Here is a 22,361-nt window from a genome sequence, read left to right as displayed (position 1 = left end):
CAACTGTTAGAAAGGCCTTGAAAAACCAACTAATCTATCTTGCTATCAAGCATGCTCAAGGCATTTCGGGCCATAAAAATTCATCCTGGTAATCACCTTGACACCCTCTATATTTGTCTGCAGATTTCTACAAAGATCTCTTTGTTAGGACGGCAGTAGCCAGTATAAAAGTCCAACTCTGGTTTTGCCATCTATCTTGCATACAAGGAATATTTTCAGTGAGGACACAGATTGTTTTCTCTCTCTGGCTCCCCTCTACACTAGCTCAGGGAATCTCTGGAAAACTTTCAGAAATTGCCTCATGCCTTAGTTTCTCTATCAGCAAAGTGGAAACAGCCATCTTAAAGTTCACAGAAGTGTGTGGTGAAACTCCATTAACGTTTATAGAGATATAAAAATGTGGGCCACTGTACTTATTGAAATGGCAATCTTAACTCTAATATAGAAAATGTTCCCAAACACACTTCTGAAGAAAAAATTTTAAAACTAGTAGAAGTAAATACATACATAAGAGCTAGGAACTTCAAATAGCTTATGCTGATATTCAATTTTTCATGACCTGGATGTATTTCTTCATTAAACTCAGCATGTATTCCTTCTAATTATTTATTAGAATTAATTGACCTTTATTTCACAGAACTTGCAATCACTACAAGATGTTCTTAGCTACTTTAAAAAACCTGGTTCACCCAGCTTTCTATTGAGGAGTACTGTAGCTGCTACTGAACAACAGCAAAGTACTGCCAATTCAGGTATAAGTGGCACCACCACCACAATGATGACAGCACTGCACAGCCTCTGCAAGTTTTAATCAATGGTTAAATTATCACCAGTAGAGTTTTAGTAACAAGCAGCTTATTGTGATCAGATTCAGGAAATATGTTAGATGCGTATGATATGTATAAAGTGATTCTACTCTCAGGAACATAAGGAGTACAGCCTATTTCCTATTATGTTAGAAAATAGGTAACCTAGTCCATATAGATCTGTAGATGAGAGTACTGAGGTTACAATGAGAAAATAGCACAACTATGGGTAGATGACTTGTTAAATTTCTGACACTACAGAAACCTGGTTTTCAATCTTGATGTTCATAAATGCTAAATGTGTGGGTTTTATCAAGGATTTTATAGCTATATATATATTTGTGTATATATATATATATTTGTATCTATTGATTCAACATTCCTTCAATTATTCTATTCTCACATTTTATTGTTTCTAGTTTTTCTAGCCTCCAATTAAAAAATATTAACATCTTCAAATAGAAGTTCTTTCTCACTTTTTCTCTTTAAAATATATATTTGGTGAATAATTTTAGATTATTATATGACAAGGCATATGCAAAATTATATACTTTTATACTGTGATAACTGTTATAAAATCATATGGTGGGGAGACTTGATTTCATACAGACATGCTGAGATATGAAGATCTCAAGTGAGAGCACGTGAGTTGGAGGGAAGTGGAAAGGCATTTCAGGCAGAGGGAACAGCATGAAAGTAGAGCAAGGCTCAGCTGAAGTGGGAGTGACTGGAGGTGAGTTAGAAGGTAGGCAGTGAGTGAGGTTTCTAGAGTACAAGATGAGGTCAGAGGTCGGCAGGAAGATCATGTAGGGCTTACAAGGCCATGCAAGTAAGTCTGAGAACTTATGTTTTGTAAGTATCCCTCTCCCATCCTTTTCTGAAGTTATCCTGCATCACATCAGAAAGACAGCTAGCACTCTGTGCCCCCTTCTCTCTCTCTCTCTTTTTTGCTCTCTCTTTCTCTCTGTGTGTATTACATTAAGTTACGGTACACAACTAGTTGATTTGATACAGTTATATATTGCAAAATGTTCACATAGTCAGCATCTCCTTCCATCACACAGTTATCTCTTTTTTGTGGTGAAACTATTTAACATATATCTTCAACAACTTTCAAGTATATACTAGAGTATTATTTTTATCTACAATCATCATGCTGTACATTGGGTTTCTAGAACTTGTTAATCTTATAACTGAAGTTTGTACCCTTTGACCAATATATTACCATTTCTCTCTTTTTAAAGATAAACCAAAGTGGGTATAAAAACAAAAATGCCTGCATGCACCCCTGAATATTTATTATCAGATGTGGCCAACAATAAACACTATTGGTCTAGGGTGATGTACGCCTGTGCAATGGAGTTATGTTCAGAAATGACATGTTACCTTCTAAGGCCATTCTTTCAAGTAAATTCTAGCATTTCAAACCACTGAGTACTATGTACAATTTCTTAATAATTACCATCACTACCACAGCAGCCATGCCCTTCTTATTAATGCAATGTGTAGTTATTGATTACATTTACTACAGTATAGCTACATTAAACCAAAGTTTTCAATCTACTTGCACAGACATGTGATCAGTAAAGATCCAGAATTATGGAATAAACAAAAAATAATTGTTCTCCTCACTTCTAATCTCTCCTCAGCAAAACATATGCTTTATTACATTAAGGCAAAATCTTGTCTCTTCTTAAAAGACAAAGAAACCATAGTCAGAGATTAAAAAAAAAATCTACCCATGTCATTTTATATCTCCTAGCTCTGAATAGATCTTTAGAAAATTGTCAATAACTGAGTTCGCATTGCAAATCTAACTATGAATATTACATATAATTCCCAGAGGAAGATAATTAAGACAAGAATTTCAACCTTTAAAGAAATGAGAGAAAAAGGGAAAAAAATTTTCACTATTTTTAGATATTCCACAGTAATGCTGATTTTGGTGAAATTCTGGGCAAAGTTCTGTTTCTGGGCTTGGCTATTGTGAACAGAGCGGTATTGTTTCTCTACCGTCTTATTTATAAAGTCACTACATTTATTTACCTATGAAAATGGAATGAGAAAGGAGAACTACATGTGCACAAAGATTCAGGAACTTCACAGTGTAACATTCACAATGCAGCAGAATTGTAAGAGGTCTGAGCATTTAGATCTAAAAAAGATCTCGGGTGAAAGAGCTTTAAAGCCAAGGGCTGGATGACAAAGGCAGTGTTACAGTGAGGTTGCATTGAAAGGCTGCCTTTGCATTTGGAAATGAAGCTCCTGGAGGAATGGATCAATCAATGCGTGACTAATGGTAGTTTGCACATGGGGAACTCATAAAATTCATGCCTGCGGTGGCTGTTTTGCAGAGGCTGTTTTTGGCGCTGCTTCAGATACACAGCCTTTACTTCATCGCCACAGCCCAAGCTGGTGTGCCTGCTGCTACTGCAGCTTCACACTGAAGCCCAGTTTCAAGCTGTACGTGACTGTATCCCTTGAGGGGCCTCACACCATAAACAGCACGGTCCGAGAGGACCGGCCAGGTGGCAGCCCAGGCTGTTGGGTGACAATCGAGACTGCTAGTTAGCGGTTCACCTAGCAACTGCTCTACGGTTCTCCTGTTTTGTTTCCACTAACTTAAATCTGATTTGGCAAATTCAATTTGCTATTGAGATATCAGCCTTTTGCACCTCAAAAGTTGTTTTTATTTTACCTTCAGTGTCTGAATTTCCCCTTCTCACATCTCTCTGGGGCTTTCCTATTGGGCTTCGCAGGCTGTGTCCATTCGGCCTCAGGCCCGCCCCGCTGGCATCTCACCTGCACTAAGCAGCCGGGCAGTAGAGCGTTCACAGACTTGAAGCGATGCTGCTTGATTCCAGCCTCCCATGTTAACCTACCTCCCTTGTACCTGAGTTGTCTGGTTTAAGAGCTGTTAGCAGATTTCCTCATTCACACGGTATATTTTTTGAGCTTGTCTGTGATGACTCCTTAGAAATTCTTCTTAGCTTACTGATGAGTCACTGAGACTATGTCTGAGTTTCAAAAACAGTTCTGACCAGTTTTCAATCCACCTATGTAGCTGTGTGATCAGTAAAGACCTGGTATTATCAAATAAACATAATATGGCTGCTTCTCTGCTTCTAGCCTCTCCCCTGCAAATTAGTGCTGAGTCTGCTGTCAGACCGCTCTTCAGTATAAGCCTGACCAATTTACTCCCTTTCAAGAATCAAGTTAAGTCTGTATATGGCACTCAAGGCCACTAACAATTGGGCCCCAATCTGTTTTCCAAATGCCCCTCTGGCTCTATACTTTATAGACAAGTACAAGCCCCACGCTGCCCTCCCCCCACCTCTGTGTAAGTTTTGCCCTTGGCCTGAGAGGTATCTGCTGGTCCAAATTTTGTATTCCAGCTGAAATGCCACATGTTCTGTGAAGTCCTTCTCAACCACTACTGCCAGAAGTCACCTCTGCCTCTTTCAGTTCCCAAAGTTCTTATCTGCGAGTGTCTTCTAACACTTAGCAAACTTCTATAACCTGAATGTGTGTGAACATGTATCTATGGGTAAGTGACACCAGCACAGAACCCACTCAGACACTTTAATCACCATGTTCACCTCTGAGTTACATATGGTGCACAGTTAGGTATCTAATAATGATGTGTTGAGTGAGAAAACGCCACCTTAAAGTTATAACAGGTTGCTGTTTTGAGTCAAAGGGACATTTCACCATTGTGACTGGCCATTCTGCATTTACCATCCACAGTAACAGGGCTGGGTCTCAGCAAATAGGGCTATGTAGACCTGGGCAGGGAGAATACACATAGGTTCTTCACATTTTAATAACAGAGGTAGGACGAATATTCATGAGGCAACAGTTCTTATAATTTCAATAGCTTTGCTTTCTTTATAAGAAAGTGCTCATGGTATTTTTTAGAATTTAAGATTGCCTATCCTTCTAGTTGCAATCTTACTGTTGCCCAGAAGACAAATATTGGCTGAGTCCTCACTATGTGACAGGCACAGAGGCACAAAGGGAAACCAGATACAGTCATTGCCCTGAGAGGGCCAGCCCTGAGCCAGACCCACTGCCCCTGGAAGTGTGGAAGAGTTCCTGTCTCAATGAACAAGGGACTGGTACTACAGAGAAGGGAACACTTGAGTTTGCCTGAGAAGGGAATAGTACTTTACAAAGGAGACAGTCAAATATCATGGAAGGAGCTTTGGAATTAAACAGACTTATGTTTTAATCTTGGCTCTGCTACATGCTAGCTCTGTGACCTTGGATGAACTTCTTGAAACATGGTTCTGTAGCTGTAAAGTGAGGATATTACTTGCTAGGATCTCTGTAAGAATAGAAAAAGAGGATGCATGTAAATTTTCTGGTATAGAATTTGGCATATATTAGCTGCTCAATAAATTTTCAAAAGAAAGGGTAGAAATGCCTCCCTTGTGGTGCAAGGGGTTAAGCACAGCACTGTGAAGCTATCGGCAGCCTCTGCAGCATGAGTTCAGTCCCTGGCCAGTCAGGGAGCTACACACATGGTGCAGCAGACCTCTCCTCTCAGCAGTGTATTTCAGTAGATCTGCCTGTTCTGCTTCCCACTCTGTCTCTGGAGAATCCTCTCACCTCCTGTACCTCTGGCCTGTACCCAAGTTCTTGTATGCATAAATAAATAAATCCTTAAAAAAATAAAAAAACGAAAGGGCAGGAGCATTTACATAGGGTCACAAAAGAGAAGGGTCTCTAGGCATAAACATTGGCACATCTTTGAAATGGAAAAAACATGTGGCTGAGACTTACTTGGAGGAGACTGCCTCCCTTCCTTCTTAGGAACCGCCTTACACACCCTTGCTGAGTGGTCAGGTTCTCCTCCACCTTCCCCTTTTCTGATGCCTGCCTGGCATTGTCAGGAAGCCCATGTTTAGGGGCACTAACAACATGTGTCTTTTTCCTCCTCTCATCCTTTCCTGCATGCATTCCCTAAGTGCCTTCTATGATCAGACACTGAACTAATGGCTGGATACAGCAGTAACAAAGCAGATATGGTCTCTAAGGCAAGAAACAGAAGCAAATATGCAAATCTGGACTACCCAACATGAGCCCAGACTACCCAATATGAAGGGAGACAACTGATGGAGATGAAGAGGGGCTGTTTCACTTCCTGCCTTTGCTACTTCTTCATTTTTTCCAGAGTTATAAAAACCTCCATTGTCCTTGCACTCATTGGAGAGGGTTTCACTTTCTAGAATAAGCAGTGAGTGCCTACAGGCAACATTAATAAGTAGGGTGGAAAAAAATAATGGAGTCACATAATTAATCCAGTTGGCAAAGGGGCCATGAAAGATAAGTCCAGTGAAAATGGGACTGTCACCTACAGCCTTGCTCACATACCTTGGCTAGCACTCGTGTTGGTAGCCCTTATTTACTTTTGTGGTCCCATGGGGAGGGGAGCTCCTGAATGACAGGGACCACATCTTTGTAGTGACAAAGGCTGAGAACAATGGGTAGGTAGATGATTCATAAATGTTCGCTGAATAGATGACTAAATGACTGAGTGAATTGGGACTGAGGAGGTGGGAAGTCTAGTGAGATGGTCATGGACATATCCAGTTTTATTTATCCATTTTTTTTTCAGTACATCTCTGTAATTCAGCACAAAGCATTACACAGTATTAAAAGATAGTCAAGCCCCCAAAGTACGGGTCTTCTAGGGCCCAAACACTGCATGTGGCTGGTCCTAGCCTAGAGGAGCTTATAAACTGGGAGGTGAGTTTAATATTATTGTCTACAGTAAGGGCAGCTATCAAACAACCAGCAACCTCCTTTTCACACCAGTGAGAACCAGAGTTATTTATGGGTTTGCCATTCCTGCAACTTTGAAAGGAATTTTATAATCAGCTTTGGTCACACTTCTCAAATGCTAAGCCGTTCAGAGATGCCTTAAAAACAGCTCATCTGTGTAGGTTTTGCTTCACTTGCTAGGCCACTAATATTATCTACACACTAATGAAGACAGTTCTCCTAAGAATCTTCGTGGAGAAGAAAAATACTTTTTGCAGATCAGTACCTTTGCATCATGGATAATTCTATAATTTAATTGCCTTTTCTAACATCTACTTTCTGCCAGCAAAAAAAAAAAAAAATGTATGAGGTGTTGTCATGTTCTATTTGGCTGACTTTTGGGGAATTAACACCAGGAGTGCAAATCAAAATTAACTTTTGTTTTGGGCAGGAAACCAGGATTAGAAAGAATAATGACGATTTGAAAGTGGGAAAAATTGCAGTTTTCATAAAAATCATGGGACGTTGAAAGGGGAGAAACTCTTAGAGATAGTCTAGTTGTGGCTTCTTAAACTTTAAAGCAAGTTCAAGTCATGTGGGAATCTGATCAGAATGCAGGTTATGTCCAGAGGGGACAGCGGCGAGGGCCGGAGAAGGAAGAAAAGGGGCACTGGTTGGTTGGTGGAAGGCAAGTGAAGCTTGTGCACATATGGAGGAGTAACAATAGAACCCCAAAGTTATACAGACATGTAAACAACTGACAAATTCATAAATATAGATAGGTATATAGATAAAATAAAATGCAGATTATAATTCAGAGCTTGCAGAAAGAGTCTAAGATTCTGCACTTCTAATAAGCTCCTAAGTGATATAGATGCTGCTGGACCAGATGGTGTGGGCACAATTATCCCCCCTTCCCACGACCACACCCAAGTCATCCATGCACACTAGGTTACATGGAAAATTAATGTTTCAGATAGAATTAAGGTCGCTAATTAGCTGACTTTTAGATGGGGAGAGTATCCTTGAATATCTCAGAGGGTACAATATAAATCATGAGGGTCCTTACAAGTAGAAGAGGAGAGTGAGAGTGATACAAGGTGAGAAAGACTTGACAGCTACATGGCGGCCTCCCTGGTGGTGCAAGGGGTTAAGACACAACCTATGAAGCTGTCCGCAGGCACTGCAGCACAAGTACGATCCCTGGCCAGGGAGCTACCCACGTGGCGCAGCAGACCTCTCCTGTCTCGCCTGATGCTCTCCTCAGCAGTATATTTCAGTCAGTCTGCCTGTTCTGCTCCCCACTCTGTCTCTGGTGAATCCTTTCACCACCCCCGCCCCTGCCTGTACCCCAATTCTTGTATGCATAAATAAATAAATCTTAAAAAAAAAGCTTTGACAGCCACTGATGAGTTTGAAGGTCAAAGGGGCCATGAGCCTAGGAATGCAGGCAGCTTCTAGAAGTAGGAAAAGACAAGAAAACAAATCCTCCCCTAGAGCTTCCAGAAAGGTAGGCGGCCCTGCTGTCACCGTGAGGTTAGCTCAATGAGACCCCTTCAGATTTCGGATCTCCATAACTGTAAGATAATAAATTTGTGCTGTTTTTAGCCACTATGTTTCTGGCAATTTGTTACGGCAAAGCCCGTCTGTTATAGCACTGGGAAGCTAGTACAAAGGACCACACTCTGAGGAACAAGAGTCTACTCCTTTCTCAGTCTTTCCCCTTCTCTCAAAATGTCCTCTTTTTAAGAAAAATACCATGGAGGGGGCAGCTCACCTCTCCTTTCCAAACAGCTTGAGGAATTCTAATCATTCATTCAGCCAGATTTTGTGAGGCAAAGTGAGATGAATGTGATACTGTCTCCACTGCTAAGAAGCTGACAGAACAGTGGGAAAATAAGTCAAAGTCATAAATAATAACTAACTCAAGAGCCATGCTGACAACAAAATCCTTTCTGAATCTCACCCATTCTCTATTCTCTTTCACTACCCTGGATGGATTCGCTTCACCTTTCACCCGGACTTGGGAAAAATCCTTCTAATTGGGTCTCTGGTTTGGTTTCTCCTCTCTCCAATTCATCTTCAAGCAATCACTGCACAATTAATCTCCTCAAAGTGGCTGAGCATGTTCACTAAGGGAAGGAGCTGGCAATGAGAAAGAATTTGAAGAGAGGAAACACAAGAGATAAATTATGAAGTATAGTCCCTGAGGAAATGAAAGAAAATGGAATCAAAATCCATGTGGAAAGCAAACTCTGGAAAGGAGGGGAGAGTCTTCACTTTCTTTCTCAGGATTCTGAGAAAGCAGGAAAAGAGAGAAAGGAAAAGTGAAGGTATAATAAAAATTGAAATTGTGAAGAGGAACATTTAAGGAAACTATTTCCTCTGAGGGAGAGATTTAGTTTGCTTTAGGGCTAAAAAATGAAAAGGGGTATAGCACTGCCTTTTGAGAATGTGATAGAAAATGGCCAACGTGAATGAAAGGATACTAAGTGGGACTGAAGTTCTATAGAGCTGGAAAGCTCAGGGTTTGTCATGGAGCCAACTGGCATGGCTTCCTCTAGCAATTCTCTACAAGCCAAACACAGGAACAGAGACAAGGAATGATCCAAGGTTACAAACTCTAAGCAACACAGTGGTAGACCTTGAGGGATATGAGAATTATTATGGTAGTGGATGAAGGCATCCGTGAAGTAGGAAAGTGGATGATGAGTTGGAAGACTAGGCAGAGGCTAAGGGAGGAGAGATCCTATTGAGAATACAAAGCAGATGATAAAGAGAGCAAGATGAGGGAGGTCTATGATAAGAAGGATGTGGTCAGACAGGGTAGGTCAGATATGGGCAGTCCTTGCCTAGTTAGGCTTTCTGGTGTGTAAGCGTAAGCCCTTTTCAAAAGACCACATCCTTTGCCTTTTTCAAGGAAATAAAGAGTTTCCCAGAATTCTATCTTTTATGGAGTAAACATATACTCTCTAGCTGTGTTCCCTAAGTTGTGCTTTCTAAGTTTTTGTCATGCTGGTGAAGTTCATGTGAGTGTATACTGCTGAAACAAGATGCTCTAAATAAACTACCTTGTTTCAGTGGTGTTTGGATCACAGCCAAGGACTGTGTGACCCACACTTCCATGGCTGGACCCCATTTAGCCATTAAAGGAGTCTAAGATGGCACTGGCACTTTCAGGCTCTCATAGAGAGCTACTTTGCTATGAGCAGACTCTGGATTGTTTCTGTGGTGAGTGTCCCATGTTTCACTTGCGCGGTGACTAGCATGCCAGGGTAGGGTTTTGCATCCATCTTTGTGAAATTCCAGTCTGAAGTTCTGACCCATCACCCCAGTCAACTGTTATCTTTTCGAACCTTGCTTTTCTGACATCAAAATCAGGGAATGCATTAGCTATCTATTCCTTCCAATTTCATATCATTTAAAATATTAGTTGCCAGCATCTATAGCTTACTCAAATTGTTGATTTGAATGCTGGATGGAGCAGAGTGAAGCATGGTGGTCAGAGTATTACACAGGAACTCACTGCAGTGGTGCTACTGATCTCATCATTTGTGTCCATTTTCCTATTCCTTCATTTACTCAGTCATTCACAAAGTAGAGACTGTACTAGAAGATAGACTGCAGCTAATGATAGGTGTGTTGCCTCACTGGCTTTGGAGGAACTTGTTGAATATTACAGAAAGGGGAAGTAAAGATACTTTGGATGCCTGTAACAGGGGGACCTATCCTAACCTAGTGAGTCAGGTAAGCCCCCTCTTAGGACTGAGCCTCAGTTAAAAGGGGGGTGAAGAGTGAATAAGACCAAGACAGGAGAGGAGAAAAGGAGAAGAGATGCAGTATTCCAGGAAGAGATACAACATATAAAGCACAGGACAAGTGAGTAGAAGCCCATCAGGAGAAAGGGCCCCATAACTGCTGGAGCACCAAATGTTAAAAGGAAGGGGATTTTAGAGAAATTTGATCAAAAGACATGGAGAAAAGTGTGCAAGAGCCTACAAGCCATCTTAAAATCTTGAGTCTTATTTTAAGGGTAAGTGATTGAAAGGTTTTATTTGGAGGGGAAGAATGGTATTTGTGTATTTATGGTCATTGTGGTTTCTATGTGGATGAGTTGGAGGGGATCATGAAGCTGCTCCTAGGACTCTAACACAGTTGCCAGGGAAGAGAAAATGGGCCAAGACAGGGCTGTGTAGAGAAAAGCACAGATTACATGGAAGTGGCTGATTGGTGTTTACCTAGATGTGAGGAATGAGGAAGACAAGGGATCTAGATGACGCCCAGGTTTCTAGCCAGTGTTTACATGGATGGTGGTGCCATTTCCAAGAAAAGTAGACAAGGAACGCTATGCTTGAGGGGTCTGTGAAATATCCACATCCAATATGTAGAAATAAGCTGAATCTGTGAGTCTGTAGCTAAAAAGAACTAAGCCCTGGACACAGATTTGGACATTGTCAGCATCAAACAGTGGTTCATTCTAAGCCTTGGTTGCAAATAGAAATTACCAACTAAGTTTTAACAGGCTATCTTCATTTGGGTTGCACCTGGAACAATTAAACCTGGGCCTGAACACTGATTAAATTTCTAAAGTCCACCCAGAATTGAAAGCCATGAGTGAGAGATATAACAGAAATCACAGACAGCACAGGATCATATGGAAGGAAAAGAAAAGAAAGTGGCATAGGGCAGACCTCTGTATAGGTTAACTGCTAATCTATCAACTAATTTACCTAGAGCATTGTCTCCATACATCTTTCCCCTATTTATGCATCATTTTGAAAATACCAGCTCTAATTTAGAAACATTTTACTTTTTTGTAAAGATTTATTTATTTATGCATACAAGAACTGGGGTACAGGCCAGAGATGCAAGGGGTAAGAGGATTCACCAGAGACAGAGTAGGGAGCAGAACAGATGGATTGACTATAATACACTGGTGAAGGGAGCAGTGGGCAAGACAGAAGCTGTCTGCTGCACCATGTGGGTCACCTCCCTGGCAGGGGATCAAACTTGTGCTGGAGTGGCTGTGGATAGCTTCATAGTGCTGTTTCTTAACTCCTCGCACCACCATGAAGGCCCCAAGAAACATTTTACTTATTGAGAGGATATTCCCTCAAAGCTTGAGAGAGTATTCCAGTAATCTAACTGCTGCTTAACAAGCCACCCCAAAATTCTGTGGCTTATAACAAGCAATATGTTCTTTTCCCCATTTCTGGGGATCAGGGAGGTGGGTGGAGCTGGGCTGATTTGGTCTTTCAAGCAGACAGATGCAGGAGTTGGTGCAGCTGGGGTTGGATTCTAGGTGTCTCAGGTCTTCTCTATGTGGACCCCCCTTTGGGCTAGTCTGAGCTTCCTCACAGCATGGCAGCCCTAGAATAGCCAGACTGTTTGCATGGCAGCTCAGAGCTCCAGCACAAGCCTGCCAACTAGTGAGAAGATGCTGAATCACTTAGATTCAGAAGTCACAGGGTATTACCTCCTTCCTACTCTCCTGCTCACCAGTTCTAAAAATCCGCTGAGTTTTGGGGGAGGGTCACAGACCCCACCACTTAATGGGGGAGCTACTGCTGCAGTCATTGGTGCATTTCATCCCAAATGAGCTTCAAAAGGTAAAAACCATCACCACCCAGATTTCCTTCTATCAATTTCAGGGACAATATTTTATCATGTCAGTGAACATTTGAGGGGGAACTGTTCTGGTTAGATATAACTCCTTTAATTTCCAGAAATAAGCCTGATGACTTGTAGAGCAGAGATACCCAAATGAACTTTTCTCCTAGCTAAAGAAATAGTAAAATTAAAATGAAATAAACAAAATGTCTTATAGCTTTTAGTCTAGAATTTTGACCTTTAATGTGATACTTGTAAATTAAAAAGAATATATATATGTACACAGCAAAAGGTTGTTATTAGTATCAGTTACCTCTCTAATCTTCATGGAGACAAACAACCAGCCTCACTGCATTCTTAGCATGCAGTGCTAGCATGTATTCAGTGCATACCTTAATGTTTTCTATAATTGTGCTTGATTCTTTCTCAGATTTTCCCAGAATTTCCAGTTAAAATTGAGCCTTATTTAGGGTAGGGTCAGTCTCTGAGTCCATTGTAAGTCTGTGTTTAGCCAGCCTGTCACACCCACATCGTATTAAGAATTAGGTAAATATTCTGTCTAGCAACTTCCTCTAATAAATTCCATATTTGAATTATTAGTGAAGATATGAGATGATTCTATTTTTACAAGGCATTTTATTTTTGGTATTTTAATCAGAATAGAAAAGTAATATAATTTTCTTTTATCATCTGTTATCTTTATCTTCTTCTTTAACGTGGGCTATTCAGTAAAAATCTCTCATTTCTTAGGAATTTAAGATCCCCACATGAGGGGGAGTGGTGGGCAAGGTAATTACTGACATTCACTTCCCCTGTGGGTTTTTTCCATGCTCATTCACAGAAGTTTTCAGTAAAAAGTACCATAAGTATGGGTCACTCTTACCCTTCCATAAATGGCAGAATAAAAGAGTTAAGTTAATCTCTAAATTATATCAATTTTGGCTATTTCTTTACTGTGGTGTGAAGAAGGAGACCGAAAACCATGGAAACCAGGAACACGCTCCCTCTCTGGGGGTGTTCACTTGTTCACCCACATATTATTTTTTATTTTTAACAGGTTTGACCAATTTAGAAAAGGCATGCTGGTTTAAACGTCAGTGAAAAGTATCACCTGACTGACCAGATCTTGTTTTCCCAGTGACTTTATGAGTTTGTTTGCTTTTCCTCTAAAGACAGAAAAAAGAGTTAAAACTAGTTTGTGCACTCAGCCTGGACAGAATAACTAAAATTACAATTTGAGTCAATAAAAATGAATAAACATTAACAAATGTCCACAGACGGATGAGTGGATAAAGAAAATGTGGGAGATACATGTACTAGAACATTATTCAGCCTTAAAAAAAGGACACCCTGTCACATGTGACTACATGGATGAACCTGGAGGACATTATGATAAAGTGAAATGAGCCAGTGACAGAAAGATATATCGCATGACTCCACTTCTATGAGGTATCCGAAGGAGTTAAATTCACAGAAGCAGAGAGCAAGAATGGTGGTTGCCAGAGTCTGGGGAGAAAGGAAATGGGGAGTTGCTATTCAATGGGCATAAAGTTTCAATTATGCCAGATGATTAAGTTCTAGAGATCTGCTGTGTATTGTGAGCAATGCTGTACTGTAAACACAGAGTAGACCTTTCAATACATTTTTATTGACAGTTACTTTTAAGGACTGAAAAGCAGGCGTTCTGAAGGCCCAGAAGACAGGACAGCATTGGAAATGTCATCCCAGTGAATGGACCTTAAAGAAGGTTTAATCAAATTCCTTTATTTTGCAAGAAACTGAGTATAGAGAGTTTATGTACCACAGTTAAAGGAGTCAGCTAAATTCCTATCACGACTAAGCTTGCCTCCTCGTTCTCTGATCTGTGGCACAGGCTCTATTTTTTGGTCCTGCATTGAGGTCATGAGGTGGGAAAGGTCATGGATTCATCCAACATCAGAGCTGGAAGAGTTCTGGAGATCCTCTGCATATGAACTACATTTGCTAGATAAAGGTACTGACGTCCAGAGAGGTTACAACATACTGAAGAGCACTGTTCTTCAGTAGGATTAACATGTCCCTTTGTTTCCTTAAACATGGTTAGAAACAGAGTATATTTTTAAAAGGAAAGACTTCTAAGTCATTCTCAGCCCTAGAAGCTGAGAAAACTCCCTATTCTAGTGGCAGCATGACCCAGCTTGCCAAGAAAAGGAAAATTTTAGAATCTACATTTGGATTTATTAATTACTATAGAACAGTGTTTCTTGAACTATTCACCAATTCTTTTCAATAGGCTTTTTCTCCTACAGGACTGAATTACAAAATACATCTTCCATTGCCTTTTTGAATATGAAATATTATGCTCTTGAATACTGTGGCGGCCGTAGAAATCTGTCCCAGGAAGTTGCCATCCCCCTGGATCTCCCTGATTATTTGCTCCCAAGTCCCCCAGGATGCTCCTAGTCAATGACTGAGGTCGTGGGGGGATAGTGAAAGCTCACTGATGAGGATTTGGAAGTTATTCAGCAGGCAGTGTTGGCCTGAGGACTCCCCAGCAGCCTGAAGAAACTCTTAGAACTGCACTACAAGTTGAGACTCCTCCCACCCAATTTTCCTTTCTTCTCCTTCTTTCAAAGACATCAGACCCGATTGAAAGTCTGTAGACGCTCCCTGTCTGTTCATGTTTCCTTCCCTTTATCTTTTACAAGCATTCCCATCCCCTCAAGAAATTTCTTCCCCATCTACTCCCAACTTGGCATCTGCTTCTTGGGGAACTTACGTGAACACAAAATATGCTTTTGCTTAATTATTACTCTCTCTTCCCCACTGCCATTCTAATGCTTGCCCCAACCCAGGAAGGCATGCTCCATTTCATTCTCCCTTCTTCCTAATAGTGGAGAAGCACCATTATACAACCTTGGTTCAATTTTTTAACTAAATATTGAATAATAAACATTTGCGGGACATAAAGTCTATGCTACCACTATTATAGAAGATACTGAACACACAAATAAATTAAAAGTCCATTTGTGCTTATAAAGAGCTTGTAATTAAGTCATGAAGAAATAATTTACAGAGAAAAAGTGGTTGTAAAAATAATAATAAAAGCAGCATACTTTTAAGTGCTGACTCTATGTGTCTGCCCTTCTGTCTGTCTACCTACCTACCTACCTACCTACCTACCTATCTTTCCTTACATACCTACCTACTGACCTACCTAACTAATCTATCTGGACATATTTTTTGTGCTCATGATAAGAAATTGCAGTCTTGTCACTTTTTTTAATCAATAAAAATGGATAATTTAAGATGAAGGATCATCGTGGGAAATAACTAGATAGTGGTAAAACACCTGTAAATCCCAAGGGAATGCCAGTAGAAGTAACTTTTTTTCCCCTGCCGCCAAAGGTTTTAATTTTTGATGTGCTCTTGTATTCTCTGGCAATAACCATCTATCTTGTATGTACCTCTCAGCCATGCTGCAAAAGGGGTATGATGAAAGGCTGGAAGGAGAGAGGGCAGTAGAAGCAGAACAGAAACACTGTGAATTCCAATCATGTAGCTCAGAAAAAGCAATGTGATGCTAATCCTGCAATAGTAAATTTCTTCTTATCCCCTGAAAGTGATGCTGACATTTCCATTTATTCATTCAGTTCTTTTAGACCCCTTGTCAAATCTCTTCTAGTTGCCAGGCAACAATAACAGCAATTCTGTACATAAGCATGAGGCAATAACTATTGTCAATGTTTCTCTGTTCTTTGAAAGGAAATTTAATGACCTTTCCCTATGATAAAAGAAAGGCAAGAACCTGTCCATGGTGAAACCTAAAAGATGTGTATTTGTGGTTTATGTTCTTGCTATTTAAATCCAAGGATTGGGCTAAGTTGCCTTAAAACATATATTTCAGTACTTTGTAAAACAATGATCAAGACAGTTCTAGGAAAAATGAACAATAAAACAGTATACATCTTCCCACCTGTTGTGGACAGACTTAGGACACAGTCTTATCGTGATCATCTGCAGAAATGCTGAGATAACGCCGTTCTGCTGCCACTGTGACAAGAGGCTCTTCTCCCCTTTCCACCCCTCCTCCATCATTTTCAGGACTGTATATGATTGCTGTTTACAATCCAATTTACCTTTCTAACTTCACCAGCTTTAAAAGTTATTCACAAGAATTGGCACAACTCAGAAAGGATAGTATATAGACTAAGCTCTTGACCTATCTTCTAGTTTCACTTATTTTTTTGGAGGTTCAACAATAACCATAAAAGTTTGAAAAATTCAAGTCCAATTTCATGTTTTTTGTTTTTATTTCCTCATTTGGGCTTTTTATTTTTCTAATCTTGGTTGTATGTGAATTTATATTTTGACTTCCAAACAAAAATATTAACTAGAGTTCCTTTTCCATTTTTAATTGTAAAATTAAGATATGAACTTCTTGATCCTGTCTAGAGTATAAGGTTTGAAGCTGTTAAAGCAATGCTGCATTTATTATTGTATTTGATGATTTTGGTAGATTTTATTATCATGTTTAATCTACATATTAGGAAACTGAGGACCAGAAAAGTTAAAGGACTTACTCCTGGCTGCTCAACTAATAACTGGGGAGTCAATCATCTCAATGTCTTCAAATTCCATTATGACTTTACTTCACTGAAGGTCACTTCCCACTTATACTGGGTTCCCTAAGTTGGGTTTTGGGATCACTTTTTGTTGAAATTAGTAACCAGTCATAACTGGACACCTAGAAAACACATATTCCATTTCACAAATAAGGAACCCCTCAACTTTCCATCTCCAAATTTTATTGCTGAATGATAGTCTATTTAGCTGTTTTATAATAATGCATGAAAATATCTGCTAAATTTTATTTTTGTCTATGTCAGTTCTAACAACTCCTTCTTAGTCAAGAATTACATCTAAAAAGTTATAAATCAATTTAGCTTGGTACCCGAGTGTTTCACACAAGAAATAATGTATAAAAGTCATTACTGAGCCCTATTCTTAACTCATCTATAAGCTTTCAGTATTAAATTCTACAATCATGTCATTTAGAAAAAAGCTGTAATAAGTGAGTATGCCCTAAATATAATATCCCTGATTATTTCAAAGATTTTGTTCTGGTATATTTCCTTAATAAGGTGAGATATGGGGACCCTCCTCCCATTTCTTTTGGACAGTAGGTGATGACTCTTTGCTCACCTAAGGACTTCACTTGTTATCATGAAACCACCTGTATTTGATAACCTTCTCAGAAAGACGCTGCTTTCCTGTAGAACCACAGGTAGTCAACCTAAGTAACCTTAGTTTCTGATTTTAGAAGCAATTTAAAACCTGCTTTATTTAATAGCAAAGAGAGCACTAAAATGAGATGACATTTCCATTAACCTACATTTCAGTTTTCAAGAAGGTTTGAGATTTTGCAAAATATCATGAATGGGAAATAAAGTCTCTACAGAACTTAACTATTCAAGTAGACAGGTTCATTCATTCATTTATACATTCATTTATCTAACTCTAATTGGGGGTCAGCTGTATGTCAAACCAAGAACATGAAGATGAGAAAGACCAGCTCCTTGCCCCCAAGGAGCACACAGCACACATGGGGAGAAAAAGAGACTAAGAATCGCAATAGTAGGAATAATGCTGTAGCACAGAATGTAGAGAGGCTCAAAACAGAACAGAAGCAGCTCAAATAATTCAGGTGGGGCAGGAGGAAGGAGCAAGGATGTATCTGAAAGCTCCTAAAAGGGAGCTGAATGAAAACAGGGTCCCTGAGGAGGACACCCCACAGGGAGGAGACTGCCTTTGCAAAAGCACAGAGGCAGAAATATTCAAGGTCAGGTCAGGATGGCTGAGTCAATGAGTTTGTTGAAGTGACACCAGATAAGGTGTGAAAACAGATGGGTCAGCTCACTGAGCTGCATGTCACTCTAAGGAGATTGAAGAACAATATTTCCAATTTAAATCCTTACACTTATAATCCAATAAAATGAAGATCTCCTTAAAAAATCACCAGGAGTTTCAACTGTATATTTCAGTTGCCTTGAATTGTACTAGCTAAATTATTAATTATTCTTTTGAACTAAAGCTGCTAGAGCACAGGAATGACTTCTTCACCAAAGCACGTACAGCGGTGCCCATTACCCAAAGGGGAATGGGTTCGAAGATGCTCTGGTGGATGCCTGAAACCTCATTACGAGACATTTACTTTTACTATTTAAAATCCCACAGAGCTTGACTAGGTATCATATAAGAACACTGCATATATCTGTTCTCAGATGTCTAAAAGCTTATGATTTAGAATTTAAGACATAACAGTTGTTATTATTAATTTTTGGAACTAAAATGCCATTTTCTGTGTGACAGATTGAGAAACAAACTAATCATAAAAAGGCCATAAAAGCTAATAACTAAAGGAAATAAATGCACTAAAATAAATCAATGTGAAGTTATAAATGATCAGGTTTTCAGTTATTTATTATGATTTATTTTACTGAATTGAGAAGTCTATTAACCTTTGACATAGGAAGATGGGATTTACTAATTGAGTTAGTGCTTTCATTGTCATGCAGATTGATAATATTTACAGCTTAAACATCACCCCCTTTCAAAATAATGCCAGCATTTTGATGTTACTGAAGCGCAGTGGCAAAAACACCACCTTTTGTGAATCTTCAAATGTATAATTGACATTGATCATGAGTGAAAGAAAGTGGCGCCAAAGCCAAGGCATGGAGTGCTCACACTACATCTCTGTGCTCCATGTGCCAGCGGATCAGCCTCCTCTCCCTTCCCTGCCACATGCCACCCCTGCTTTGAATAAGACACCAACTTTGACTACAGTGCCTACAATACTGATTTGGTCTGCCCACTAGCTGTGCTTTGAAGTAATCAGTTGCCATGACTCTGATTCCTTCATGTGCCTTTCCTTCCCACAGTTCAACTTGAGGTGCTTGTCAATCCATCCTTAGGACACATAAAAATGGGGGCCAATCTTTGGTCAACACTGCGGTGCTGGACCCAGCTTCTCAAAGTTTCATCTGAGTATGACAATGAGTCAGGAGAATATGAAGCCATGCTATAAGAGGGGCACATTTTGCTGCAATTGTCTGAGCACTGATCAATAAGTGAAGAGAGTTTTGTATTAAAATACTAAATGGAATAAATTATGGAATACAATGGATAAAAGATTTGTATCAAATTGTAAGAGAACACATAAGACTCTAAAGAAACTGTTTGTTGGTAGAAGTTGTTTTTGACCATGTCCACAGATATTTGAGTTAGCAAGTTTGTTCTTTTGTACAAAGGTATTTTGGTGGAAAGTTTTGGAGCACAACAATGCAGTAGGAAGAGTGCACATTTAGAACCAATCACAAAGGGGTTTGAACTGCTCCTACACATTTCCTAAGAGTCTGACTTCCACTAGTCATTCTATCTCAAGCCTCAATGTCCTCATCAAATAGGAAAGTTATTTAATTATAAGATTTTTTTTAAGATTGATTTATGCATACAAGAGCTGGGGTATAGGCCACAGATGCAGGGGGTGAGAGGACTCACCAGAGACAGAGTGGGGAACAGAACAGGCAGATTGACTGAAATAAACTGCTGAGGGGAGCAGCGGGCAAGACAGGAGAGGTCTGCGGCACCATGTGGGTTGCTCCCGGGCTGGCCGGGGATCGAACTTGTATTGCAGAGGCTACAGGTTGCTTCACAGTGCGGTGCTTAACCCCTTGCGCCACCAGGGAGGCCCTAATAGGAAGATTTCTAAAACACGTAGCACAGTGGTTGACAGAATCATGGGGAGCTTTAAAAAAATATATCACACCAAGTCATGCTCCTGCTTAAAACCTTTCCACAGTTTACTTTTGTCCTTTGACTAAGGCCTGCGTGGATCTCAATTTCTAAACCTGTTGGGGCATGGACCCTCCTTTAATAGTCTGGTGAAGCCTAGGGGTCCTTCTCAGAATAATGTTTTAATATTCATGAAATAAATTATATGTGATTACAGAGGAAGCACTCATATTGAAATAAAGTTAACGTAGTAATAAAAAACAAATTTAGGCAATAGTAATAGACATGCTTCTTTATCAACATCAAATAACACAATACAGTAGCGGGTTCTGCAACTATAGTAATTTTGAAGTAGTGATGAAAAAACAACATTTTAGCATATCTGCAACAAATGTAATTTGATAGGAAGGTATCTGTGATTTCTAGTTGTGAAAGTCACAGCTATTCCTGTTACAACTGTGGGGTGCTTTTTTTTTTTCTTCCTTTGCCTACATTCATGATAGAAGGAAATGCTAAATTTCATTTAGAGGTTGGCAAAGATGAAAATGTATTTTTTCCCCATACAAGTTTATGGAACCCTGGATTCTACCCACAGATCTCTTAGAGACCCAACTCCACAGTACAACATGGACACATCTCTACCAGGGACTCAGTTCCCAGGGTACCAGATGAATGGGTTAGACAGATTCATCCCCATGGTCTCATGTGATCTAAGGTATATGATCACTAAGAACTAAGTGCAAAGTAGCTTATATGGCAAGTGGAGTAAACTTCACAGAAGAGGACAATATTTGGAAGGGCTTCAGTATATGACTGGGCCTCCCACAAATAATGAGAAGGGGGATTTTCAGAGTCATGACAGTGTTGAAAGGGACTTTAAGGCTACCCAGCATGACTATTAGGTGAGATTTTGGATATCTCCATTTAAGGCCATTTCTGGAGAGAGTGATTAACAGTTCTTAGATGCAACTAATAAGGAGGTTAAAAGTTACGCACTGCAGAATAGCACTGCCGGGTTTCAAATCCCAGCTCTGTCACTTATTAGTTATGTGGACTTAGGCAAATTACTTAACTTCTGTGTGTCTTAATTCCTTTGTCTTTAAAAAAATAACAATAGTATTGTATTTATGAGGTTATGGTCATCAAGATTAAATGAGAAAATGAATATAATATGCTTAACACATTAAGTAATCATCACTCATATTCTGTTAGTTTCCTTGTGTGTCAGACTTACTATGTATCTCTAAAATCATTTCCCTTTCTTTCACTGCAATTAAGTTTTTAGTAGTGTGAGACTAGAATATCCAATTTGGAATTTCTACAATATACACTTTATCTTACCTTTTCTTTGACATTCACATGTGTATTGAGTTCAGCCATCTTGCTTCTAGTGGGGTAAACCCTATAAAGAAGAGGGGAAAAAAAGATTAAAGTTTTAAAATTGATTTCTCAATGTGTTATTTTTATGCTCCCTGCCAACATAGTAAACAATTTCATTCATCCATGATTACAAATGCCATTTTAGAAAGTAAAAATTCTTTCAAGTTGAGCGTTTGACTTATATATGATCTAAAAGCATGTTACAATAACACTAGAGACAATGTAAAATTCTTTATTTATAGCATATTGACATGAAATATGGCAAAGACAGATGAGTATGCACCTTAATTGTGTTTTTACTCATTATGTAAAAGAGAGGTGGTCAAAAATAGTTCAAAGGAGGAAAAGCGTATCTGTTTTAACTAGCACTGTCATAATTCCAGGCCTTTTATCAGCCTCAGTTAATAGAACATTTATTATTTCCTGCATGCATGTAAAATTATACCAAGTGCTAGAGCAAGAAAGAGGAGAAATGTTTTCAGATTTAAACATTGAAAAAACCCAAACTGTATATAATAACTTTTAAACTTGCTTTTAACTTACCAACATATTGTGAACATCCATCCAGATCAATACATACCTTCGCTATATTTTTAATGATCATAAATCCATGACTGTCAGTTTCAAATGGACTCTTAAAACTTCCCATAATCCTATTTCCCAAAATTCTTTAGGTTTTCTACCTTTGCAGTCTAAGATCTGTATTCTAAATATCAAGCTGTGGTGTTTGCTTTCGTCTCATCTGCCCTAAGTCTTTCACACGTGACTATGGAAGATAGATCTTAAATCTTTCAGAGCTTCAATTTTGTTTTGAAATAGAGCATGACTTAAAATGAACAAACATTTTGGGTCAGAATTTAGCAAATAGACAGGCCAAGATATTAACATCCTACTATTTGCATGTTTAACACTTTCTGTGCATCAAGAAGCACAGAAGCACCTTCTTATATTTTTTTTGACTCTTGCAATAAAGAGAGTATCTAGAATTGACACATTTTAGGTATAACTTGCAAGAATTCGCTA

At 39.3% G+C, this 22,361-nt stretch overlaps 1 protein-coding gene across 2 annotated transcripts in view; it reads right to left on the bottom strand.

The window, feature by feature from the left end:
* Positions 1-21,353, bottom strand: part of SPATS2L (spermatogenesis associated serine rich 2 like) — a gene marked incomplete at both ends in the record, with an annotated part of 84,729 nt that extends 63,376 nt beyond the window's left edge. Inside the window, one exon of one of the 2 annotated variants that reach the window (XM_084255333.1) lies at positions 21,300-21,353. In XM_084255333.1, the coding sequence (XP_084111459.1) occupies positions 21,300-21,338 (39 nt within the window). The remainder of the gene's footprint in view (positions 1-21,299) is intronic. The other variant, XM_084255332.1, reaches the window with a different exon arrangement.
* Positions 21,354-22,361: the final 1,008 nt, after the last annotated feature.

This window comes from Talpa europaea (genome assembly GCF_964194135.1).
Source record: "Talpa europaea genome assembly, chromosome: 1".
NCBI classification, from domain to species: Eukaryota; Metazoa; Chordata; class Mammalia; order Eulipotyphla; family Talpidae; genus Talpa; species Talpa europaea.
Note: the sequence above shows the minus strand (reverse complement) of the source record. Positions and strands in the feature narration are given on the sequence as shown.